This window comes from Miniopterus natalensis, chromosome 8 (assembly GCF_054644295.1).
Source record: "Miniopterus natalensis isolate mMinNat1 chromosome 8, mMinNat1.hap1, whole genome shotgun sequence".
Lineage (NCBI taxonomy): Eukaryota > Metazoa > Chordata > Mammalia > Chiroptera > Miniopteridae > Miniopterus > Miniopterus natalensis.
In genome coordinates this window covers 713,433-724,047 of record NC_142088.1, presented here as the reverse complement: position 1 = coordinate 724,047, position 10,615 = coordinate 713,433, and the positions used below count along the sequence as shown (strand labels likewise).

The window sequence follows — 10,615 nt, the reverse complement described above, 5'->3', positions numbered from 1 at the left end:
GTGGGTGCCTCCTGCAGCCAGGTCTGGAAAGCTGGCGGCAGGGGTGGGGGTGCAGAAGGCCGCCCAGCCTTTGTCCTGGGCCTGCCTTGGAGTTCCCTTTACAGGCTCCCTGTCCTGAGGGCTGAATCGGCAGGACTGGAGATGGACAGTGGGCTCCTCCTGCCTTCCTCTCTGCCTAGCAGCAGGCGGGGCCCAGGACAGGAGGGCTCTGGAGAGGGCGAGGGTCTGACTCCAGGCCCAGGCTGGCTCACAGGGTAGGGCTAGGCCTGCCCAGCCCCAAAGGCCTTGGTTTTCCCCACCCTTCCGGTGGGCAGGGGTCTGGCCTGAGAGCCCTCAGGGCTCCTATGGTTTCTGTGACTTCTTTGGGAAGGCCAGCTTTGGGCTCCTGGATGTGGGGTGGGGGCTCACCTCCTGTATCCCTGGCCAGAGGTGGGCGAGGCCTTGCCGCTCCCTGAGCCCCATGCCCCACCTGCCCTCCTCACCCCTGCCCCTCTCCTGCAGCCTCAGGACCATGAACAACACCACCTGCCTCTTCAGCCAGTCCCCCCTGGTCACGCACATCTGCCACGCCTACCTGGGCCTGCTGCTGGTGCTGGGCCTGCTGCTCAACGGCCTGGCGCTCTGGGTGTTCTGCTGCCGCCTGCGCCGGTGGACGGAGACCCACATCTACATGGTCAACCTGGCCGTGGCCGACCTCTGCCTGCTCTGCACCCTGCCCTTCATGCTCACCTCGCTGAACCAGGACAGCCCCACTGACACGGTGCTCTGCCAGCTTTCCCAGGGCATCTACCTGGCCAACAGGTACATGAGCATCAGCCTGGTCATGGCCATCGCCGTGGACCGCTATGTGGCCGTGAGGCACCCGCTGTGTGGCCGCGCGCTCCGCTCCCCGCTGCAGGCTGGGGCCGTGTGTGTGGTACTCTGGGTGCTGGTGGTCAGCTCCCTGGTGCTTCGCTGGGCCCTGAAGGATCAGGAGGGTGGCTTCTGCTTCCAGAACCCCTCCCGGCAGAACCCCCAGACTGTGGTCTTCTCCCTGCTGGGCTTCTACCTGCCACTGGCTGTGCTGGTCTTCTGCTCCCTGCAGGTGGTGACCGCCTTGGGCCAGAGGCCGGCTACCGACGCGGTCCAGGCGGAGGCCACCCGAAAGGCTGCCCGCATGGTCTGGGCAAACCTGGCCGTGTTCGTGGCCTGCTTCCTGCCCTTGCACGTGGTACTGACCTGGCGTCTGGCCACGGGCCTGAAAACCTGTGCCATCCAGGACGCCCTCTCTGTCACTAGCCGGGTCTCAGATGCCAACTGCTGCCTGGATGCCATCTGCTACTACTACATGACCAAGGAGTTCCAGGACGCATCCGCACTGGCCACGACCCCTACTGCCAAGGCCCATAGGAGCCAGGACACCCTGTGCGTGACTCTGGCCTAGGAGACGACACGGGTGTGGGGACCAGGTCCCCGCTCTCTGGGAGGTGCTCCTGCTGGGGGTAGGGGGCTGTGACCAGAAGTGAAGGGACCCAGGATGGGCCCTGAGCTCACCATGGGTGTGGACACTTTCCAAGAAGCCTGCTGGACAGGTATGACCCAGGTGCAGAGCCTTGGGAAGGTAACAACCCCACCCCTGGGATGAAGACAGACAGGGGCAAGGGCAAGAGGACTGAACGAGGCCATCCCCAGGGACCCTGGGATGGGGCCGAACACCTGCTGTGTCCAAGGCCTGGTGCCCCTGGGCACTGGGCAGGGAGGGCAGGTACCTGCTGGGTTCTGTGCCTCTCTGGGCAGGAGTAAAGCTGCCCCCAGGGCTGGCCCTGATGGGACTGTGTGTGCTGCCCAAGGTTGCCTGGGGGAGGCAGGAGGGCGGGGCATCTCTGGGTGAGTCTCTAGGGCCCTCTTATCTGGTTCCCATCCATCTCAAGTCCCCTGGGTGTATGCAGCCTGGTGTCCTCCTGCTGGTGCAGGCCAGGACCTCTGAGCCCCTTGTTGGGGCTGAACAGATGCGATGGGTGGGGGAGAGTAAGACCATGAGGAGGTGGCCGGGGTCTGTCGAGGGATACGCTCCCCCGCTTCATTCAGGAAAGCCTGGAGCCCTGCCTGGTGGAGGTGAGGGCTGGGTGCCCAGCTGGTGGGTTTGTGCTACGTCTGCACCTCCCTGGCCTCCAGACTCAAGCTGGAATGACCAGAGCTTTCCAGGGGCTGTTGTGGGTGCTGGTTTGAGGTGGGCCTGGGTTCCAAGTCCTGCTCTGTCCCCTCTCACCTGCCTGTCTTTGGGTACCAAACAACCCCCCTGCCCTGTTCTCTTGCTTTGTGATGGGAGGAGAATGGTGCCACGTCCTGGCACGGACAGCCTCATAGATGTGAGGCTGTTGCAGTCCCACAGGCCCCTGGCTCAGGGGATCCATGCTCACCCCATCCAGTGCTCCCCAAACTCCCCCCACCCCTCAGCCCAGCCAGTCTCCCCATGTGCCTGCACCTACCCTGGTCCTCCAGCCCCCCAAATCCTGCCTGCTGTCATCACAGCCCCGCCCTTCTGGGGGCAGTTTCCAGTCCCTGACTCCTACCAGCCCAACCCTGGAGGGTTTTGTTTTCCACGGAACTGAGGGGTCCACTGAATGACTCTTACCCTAGGGCCACATGCCACTGTGCTGAAGGCTATCGGGGCTGAGTATAGACTGTCCTCGGCCAGATTTGGGGATCAGGAGAACAGGCAGAATTGGGCCTGGGACTCAGCTCCAGTGCGCCCCCACCCTCCCACCCCAGCATTGTAGGACTAAGGAGAGAGGTGCCCAGAGGGCCGGTGCAGACCAGCACCAGAGAAGAGTGTTAGTCCGAAGGTTAACTCTGGCCAGGCGGCAGGAACCTCCTAGAACCTGTGTTAAGAAGGATTCAGAGGCTCCTCTGAGCTCCGAGGGGCAGCAGCTGTGACGTCGGCACAGGTGGGGGGGAGGAAATTAACGCAGCAGGAGGGGGGAAGCTCCCTTCCTGGGGCCTCCCCAGGGTCTCCGGGCGGGCGGGTCTCCTGAGCTGAAGCTACACCAGACCCGCCTCCACCGTGGATCGGAAACTCTGACTCTGACTCTGCTTCCAGCTCTGCTGGGTCCCCAGCTGCACCTCTTCCAGGACTGGGTTAAGGGCAATGGGACTTTGGAAACCAAGCCATATAATTCCACGAAAATAAAGCTTTCTACCAATCTCATCCCCCCGGGGGGGGCCTCCAGAAATGCTTATTCCAGCTGTCCCCCAAGAACCCCACTCCCACTAACAATGGAGAAATACCAACCATGCATTTCTCTGATAACACCAGCCCAGGGGAGGCCGCTGGGCTTCCACAGAATCCCTGAGGGGTGACAAGAAGAGGAACCGAGACAGAAGCACAGATGGTGAGCAGCCCGGGAACTGATACAGACTTGGGGTGTCCTACACTGGAGTTGGGCCTCTGGGCTGGGCCAGGCCAAGTGGGGAGCCTCTCACCAGGCCCCCCCACCCCCGGGCTTAAGGACAGCCTGGTACATTGGTCAGGACCAGGTTCATCACTAATTAGCAACCAATAGGCATCTCAGAGAAAAGCCGATTCATTGTGAGGCTGTATCAACAGGAGTATAGGGCCCAGAATGCGGGAGGACATAAGCTTATGCTCCCTCTGCTAGGATTACACCTGGGGTGTTTTATCTGTCTCAGGACACTTTTCAGCACTGGTCACAGTCACCCTGGAGAGGGTCTGGCAACGCAGACCGCTTGGGAGCAGCCAGAGGAAGTGTGGGCGGTCAGCTAAGAGTGAGGTGTCTACCAAGAAGTGGTGGCCATCTGTGATCCCCAAGGAGTGGACAGGTCTAGGTGGCTGCAGAGTATAAAATAGGCAGGAGGGACCCAGGGAACTGTCCAGAACGGAAACGCTTCTGGTCAGAGAGCTGGGTTTGATGTGGTTGACAATTTTCATACAGAGACCGAGGTGCTGCTGAGCAGCCCCATGTCACTATTTCTAACAGTCTGGGTCACCTGTCTGGCCAGTGCCCAGTGTCTGTGAGTCTTTCCTCGGAGGCAGTTGGCTTCAAGAAGGCTCGTCCTATCCCTGCTGGGGGTCAAGCCTGGCCACAGGTGGTGTGGGGAGGAGGCAGTCCGTGGAGAGGGGCTGCAGTGCCCTGTCGTAGGGCCCAGCTGCCTGTGTGCCTGGGGTCCCCACCGTCCACGTGCGCTCAGCAGGGTTCTTCCTAAGCACAGGAGACCAGGCCCCTGCTCGAAGGGTGTGCCAGGCCTGCCCCACCCAGCTGCACTGCAGGCGGAAAGTTCTAGCCTAAAATACTTGTCCCAGTTTTGCCTGTAGCTGGGCACCCGGGCTTCCTGCCCTGGTGACTTGTATCTGGCCCATTGCTCCTGCCCTGCTCCTGTCCGTCTGTCTGCCTGGATCACAGGGACCTGCCTCAGGGCTACCCTTCCCCCGAGGGCAGGAGCAGTAGAAGGCAGAGTCCAACTGTAGGAAATTGCTGCCCGTATCCCCAAAGTGACCATCCAGATGGCGACACAGCAGTCAGACCACAGTGACACCCACACACGGAGAGATGTGTCCGCTGCCCCATGTTGTGCAGAGTCTAGACGGCAGCCTGTCTCCTGGGAGCCTGGTGTCCTCCAGCCCCTGCCACCAGGACAGCACTGGCCATGAGGCAATGCCCCCTGGCACATGCCTCTTATGGAGGGGTGCCACTGCCAGGCTCTCAGAGCTCTGCCACCCACGGTGCCCACCGCAGCACCTGACACTCCACCTGGCTCCAGTCTGCAGACAGGCTGCTGCTCACAGCATCCCCTGGGCACCTGCCGGGCAGTGGGAGCTGGCAGCCTCACCCAGAAACTCATACGGAAGCTCCCTCTCCTCCCTCTGCTCTCCTCCAGGTGGTCCCCAGGCAGAGGGACCGAGTCCCTTGTCTCTGGCTCCTTTCCTCCTACAGGCGGCCTGGCCAGGTTCTCACTGTCACCCTCAGCCAGCCCCTAGGGCACCAGCCCCTCACTCAGGGCTTGGGTCCCCCAGGGCTGCCGTGTGGGCTGTGGCGAGGCGAGGCCACCCTCCGGTCAGCAGGAATGCCCCCGTGCATGGACAGGAGGGGGGGACGAGGAAGCCCCTTTGAGATGGAAGTTTGCACACGGTTTCCTGAGAGTTCTCTTCACAGCCCCACCTGAAGCGGGGAGTGAAGCCGGAGGGGCAGAGGGCGCTCTGGGCTGGGGGACCTGAGCTGACACCCCAGGCTGGCCCCTGGATACCTGGCCTCTGAGAGCCGCTTGCTGAAGGCAATTCTAGAGGGGCCTTGGGCCGTAGCCGCGGCAGGCAGTGTGCACTTCTGTCCTGAAGAGGGTCCCCAGGCAGCGCCCGCAGCGTCCATCGCACCCTCCCATCTTGACAGTGCAGGTGCTGGAGCCCTGAGCTGCAGCTGCGGGCCTGTCGCCCTCTCCACGGGCCTTCTGAGGCTCGAGGCCATGGCAACGGGGAACACTGGCCATGGGTCTCCGGGTTCTCCTGCTGTGACTGGCTCACTGCCAGCCCTAAATCAAGGGTCCTTCCTGTACGGGGCTCTCCAGTCAGTGCCAATCACAGGTGCCCAGGGGGAAGCAGGCCTGCGCTTGCAGCTGGATGCCAGTCTCCATCCGGCCCTGAGCTCCAAGCTGCTGCAGAGCCGTGGCCAGGAAGGAAGGGTGGGCAGGGTGTCACGCACCACAGTCAGGGGGACCAGGAGGGAGGTTCTGGGAAGTGCCGCCTACTTGCCAGAGGCCTCAGGGGTGTTACCCCACCCATTGGAGGAGAGAGTGAAGGTGGTGACCACAGCCCTGACCCAGCCGGAGCAGCCTCGCTGCGTGCAGAGTGGCCCCAGCTCATGTCCCCAAGGTCCTGGCTGTCTCAGATTGGTGAGTCCACCCCAAGTCAGGCCTCTCACTCTGAAGTTTATTTATTTATTTATTTAGTTAGTTAGTTAGTTAGTTAGTTAGTTAATCTTCACTCGAGGATGTTTTTTCCATTGATTTTTAGGGAGAGAGCAGGAGGGAGGGAGAGAGGGAGGGGGGAGAGAGAGAAGCATCAATGTGAGAGAGACACATCGATTGGCCGCCTTCCGCACGCACCCCAACAGGGGCCGGGGATCATACCGGCAACCCAGGTGCGTGCCCTTGACTGGGAATCGAACCCACAACCTTTCGGTGCGGGTGGCAGGGTTGATGCTCTAACCACTGAGAAACGCAGCCCAGAGCAGGCCTTTCGCTCTGAAAGGCCCATTCTACCCTCACCTTGCAGAGGCTCCCAGGAAGGAGCAGGGCGTCTGCTGGCCCCGTACCTCCTTGTTAGTCCCAGGCTGGGGCCAGGCCTCAGGAGGCGCCTGGTCCTGAGCTCCGAGACCACGCAGGTGTGGGACGGGGCCCTGAGCTCTTCAGGAAGGACCGTGGGCCGGCTCTGCCGCCCAGAGGAGCCTGGGGCCCCCGTGCTGGGGCCGTAGGAGGAGGGTGCTTGGACACGCCCATATGGCCCAGGGAGCAGGTTGCTGTGCAGGGACCCAGGTCAGCAAAGGTCCTAGGTTGAGCTGAAGCCTTTGGTCAAGAGGCCCAGAGACGAGCACCCCCCCCAGAGCCCCTTGCCTGGCAGGATGCCGCTGGGCAGGGCGGGGCAGGTGGCTGGTCCGCTGTCTGGAGGGTGGCTGGGTAGAGCCCCCTGGGTTAGGAGAGGGGGCACCCTGATCCAGGTTGTGTGGACTGGTACAGGAAGTGGGGGGAGAGGGAGAGAACCCGGCAGGGGGCAGGGGAGGTGGGAGAAGGGGAGAGAGGCGGCAGCTCTTTCCTCCCTGCCCGCAGGGAAGCTGGGCCTGGCTGGCGCACCCCACTTCTGAGCCTGCTGGAGCTCCCGCCCTCCTCCCGCCCTCCCCGGCTGCCGGCCATGGTGCCTGTGGCCGCTGGCCTCGGGAACCACTCCAATAGCTGCCGCACGGACCGGAGCGTCCTGTCGCAGACGGCGACCGTCGCCTCCATCGGCCTCATCCTGGCGCTGGGCCTGCTGCTCAACGGCCTGGCGCTCTGGGTGTTCTGCTGCCGCCTGCGCCGGTGGACGGAGACCCGCGTCTACCTGGTCAACCTGGTGGCGGCCGACGGCCTGCTGCTGCTGAGCCTGCCCGGCATCCTGCACACGCTGGGCCAGGCGGCCGGGGCCCCCGAGGGCGCCCTGTGCCGGGTGCTCCAGAGCTTCTACTACATCAACACCTACATGAGCGTGTGGCTCCTCGCCGCCATCGCCGCCGACCGCTACGCCGCCCTGCGCTTCCCCCTGCGGGCCCGGGCCTGGCGCGGCCCCCGCCAGGCCGCCCTCACCTGCGTGGCCCTCTGGCTGCTGGTGGTCGGGGCCGTGGCCCTGCCGGCCGCCTGGCTGCGCCCCGGGGAGAGCTTCTGCTTCGGGCGGGGCCGCACGCGGGGCCCCCGGGCCCTCGTCTTCTCGCTGCTCCTGTTCTTCCTCCCGCTGCTCATCCTGAGCTTCTGCTCCGCCCAGGTGCTGCGGCAGCTCCTCCGCGAGTGGGCCCTGGCCCAGCCGCCGGCCGCCGGCCGCATCCTCAAGGCCCTCTGCGTGGTGACGGCCAACCTGGCCACCTTCGTGCTCTGCTTCCTCCCGCTGCACGTGGCCCTGCTGGCCAAGCTGGTGGCCCAGTGGACGGGGGCGGCCTGCCCCACCGTCCAGAGGGTGGCCGCCTTCGTGCAGGTGGCCTCCCGCGTCGCCAATGCCAACTGCTGCCTGGACGCCCTCTTCTACTACTGTGTGGCCAGAGAGTTCCAGGAGGAGGTGGGGGCCGTCCTCGCCAGGCCCTGGCCTTTCTGGGGAAGGATGACCGGTGCTGCTACGTGTGACCACCCTGAGACTGGCGCCCAAGGGGAGGCCGCCAAGGGGAGCAGCCCGGGCGGGGGCCCCCACACTGCCCTGTAGCAGGAGGCCCATGGCAGCCCGGGGCCCCCCCAGAGCCGCTGTCTTCCTGCCGCCACGGCGTCTGCACGAAACTACCTCCCTGAGCCCAGCGTGACTCGGGTGTCGTCTCAGGACTATGGGTCCTGGGGTCGGCCTTTCCCTCTGCAAGTAGAATTTAACCCCGAAATTAAAGGACCGCCACCACCCAGAGCCCAGCTCTCTCCCTCGTCCAGCCCTTGAGCTCCGTGGTGCAGAGTGACCCCCAAATACAAATACCAGGCATCCTGGGGAGGGTGTTACAGAGAAACTAGACATTATTTCTTCGTCGCCTCCAGATCGTGATAAGACACCAAACTCCTGAGGTTCAGGGTCTCTCCACAAGCCTTCAACCTTTGCAACGTACCCCCAACAGGCCACCCCGTGTCTCCACATGGGTCCCATTTAGAGACACAGCCGCCAAAGGAGTTTAAACAAGTTCTTTTTTAAAAAAGGTTTAAGTTGGATTCCTGAAGAGGGTCAAAGAGATCTCCTTCCTTACCTTTGGGGGTGCTGCTCAGGCCCCCTCTCCTCCCCACCTCCCCTCCCCACCTCCACCTGCAGCGTCCCCTCCGCACAGCCCCTCTCAGTCCCTCCTTCGCAGGCTCAGGCCGGGTGTGACCCACCGGCTGAGAGGAAGCCCTGGGGACCCCACCTGCCCCCACGACCCCGTGGATCTCAGGGTGTGTCCACCCCACCTGGGCCAGAACTGAATTATAGGATCGGCACAAATACCTCCTCCGAGAAGCCCTGAGACCCCAACCTGGGGCTGGGGAAGCAGAGGTGGGTGCTCCCGACGGCCTCATGTGACCAGGCGACAGGAGGAAGGATCCGACCCAGACCCTGCCCCCTCAAGCTCCATTTCTCACCCTTCTCCTGGATCCCCTGCCCCACCCACCCCGTGACCCGACCCCGGTATCCGCGCAGCGGTCCCCCCTGCAGGGTAGTGCCTGGCCCTCCTCAGCCTCCCCAGCTACACAGGGAGGCTTGTTCAGGCAGAATGAGGGCAGACAGGCCTTGGGCAGGAGTCGTCCCTCACAAAGGTCCAGGGAGAGCCAGGGGCCTTGGGCTCAGGCTGTGGGCAAACTCGTGGGAGGAGTGTGGCTGAGCCTGCTGCGCCCTCTCCTTGCCTCAGCACCTGGTAGGGCACCTTCCCCTGGGGAGCACCTTCCAGGACTGGTCCCTTTGAGGGGTGGGTGCCAGAGGCCTGGGGCCGCCCAGCCTGGGGGCAATGCTGGGACACAACAGGGCGGCCAGGCCAGGCCAGGCCCACACGTGAGGAGGGGCTGCCACCCTCCTCAGGCGGCAAAGGCAGGGTCGCTGTCCTCGGTGCATCTTGCTCCCAGCCTGCGTCCAGCACAGGGCAGGGAAGGGCTGGCCAGACCTAGCCAGTGGGGGGGGAGCATCGGGGGAAGGGCCGGGCCAGGTCAAGGAGAGCTCTGCTTGCTCCACACCCCCTCGGCTCCAGGCCCCACCACCGTCTTTCCTCCTTTCTGGGGGGCTCGAAACATGGCATGTCCCCCTCCAGTGGTGTGCACTGTGGGCCAGGGTCCACTGATCCAGCCTTTTCTCTCACCAAAGAGGATTCTGGGTCATGAAAAAGCGGGGGGAGCCCGGCCTGGGGCGAGGGGCAGAGAAACCTCCCCCCACACACCTGCCTCTCCCCATGCACCTGCGTCCGGCTGCGATTAAAGTATTAGGAGCCCAGCCAGACGTGGCTCAGCAGTTGAGCACTGACCTGGGATCCAGGAGGCCAAGGTTCGATTCCCGGTTGGGGCACATGCCCAGGCTGGGGCTTGATCCCCAGCAGGGGACGTGCAGGAGGCAGCTGATCAATGACTCCCATTGATTCTCTCTCTCCTTCCCTTCCTCCCTCCCCCTCCCTCTAATAATCAATGGGGGGAAATCCTCAAGTGAGGATTAAAAACACAAACCACGACAGGTTGGGGGCCTTATAAACAACAGGCGTTTATTGTTCACAGTCCTGAGGCTGGAAGTCGGGCATCGGAGACCTGGCGTGGGAGGGAGGCCAGCGGGGCCGGGGTTCACTGCCTGCTCACCGTGACCTCAGGTGGAGGAAGGGATGAGGGGCCCTCTGGGTCCCTCTATAAGGGCACTAATCCCGTTTGGGAGAACTTGGGCTCCACAGCTGCCACCTGGGCCACGGCCGCTGCGTCGCTGGCCCCTGCCGGGAGCTCGGGGTGCTGGGCCGGCCCACACTGAGTCTGCTCACAAAACGGCCCTCCAGGGGCCCAGGGTCCTCGAGCTCCCTGAGTGCAGGTTCAGATGACTTGTTTGCCAGCCTATCTTCTCTCAGACCATCTGAGTGCTGGGGATCCACAGGCCCAGGGCCGGCCTCACATAGGTGGGGCTCCAGACATGACTACAGGTAGACACCCAATACCTATCCAGGCATTTAGAGCTGATGCCCCTGCCTTCAGGGTCTGGGGATCACAGGGGACCCGGGCGGCGAGAGAATGTCCTCTCCCTGGCCTGATCCCAGGAGCCAGAGCCACAGCACCCTTCACAGGGCCTGGCAGGACTCCTGGGGGTGACTCCTGGGCCAGGATGACGGGGGCTGAGGTGGGTGCTCCGCCAAGCACCCCTGTTCAATCACAGCATTTCTGGGCAGCTAGACAGACGGGAGCAGAGCAGGACGCTGAGCCAGGTACA

The 10,615-nt window shown here is 63.5% G+C and overlaps 2 protein-coding genes across 2 annotated transcripts; both read left to right on the top strand.

Annotated features, from left to right (window-relative positions):
- The first annotated feature begins 511 nt into the window (after positions 1 to 511).
- On the top strand, positions 512 to 1,992 carry LOC107530009 (G protein-coupled receptor 35). Its single transcript, XM_016203604.2, has one exon. It carries the CDS (start codon positions 512 to 514, stop codon positions 1,421 to 1,423), a length of 912 nt encoding a protein of 303 aa, XP_016059090.1. The 3' UTR covers positions 1,424 to 1,992.
- Positions 1,993 to 6,895: 4,903 nt separating this feature from the next.
- Positions 6,896 to 7,927, top strand: LOC148092530 (G protein-coupled receptor 35-like). Its single transcript, XM_087819957.1, has one exon. The coding sequence runs from the start codon at positions 6,896 to 6,898 to the stop codon at positions 7,925 to 7,927; it is 1,032 nt and encodes a 343-aa protein (XP_087676083.1).
- The last annotated feature ends 2,688 nt before the right edge of the window (positions 7,928 to 10,615 follow it).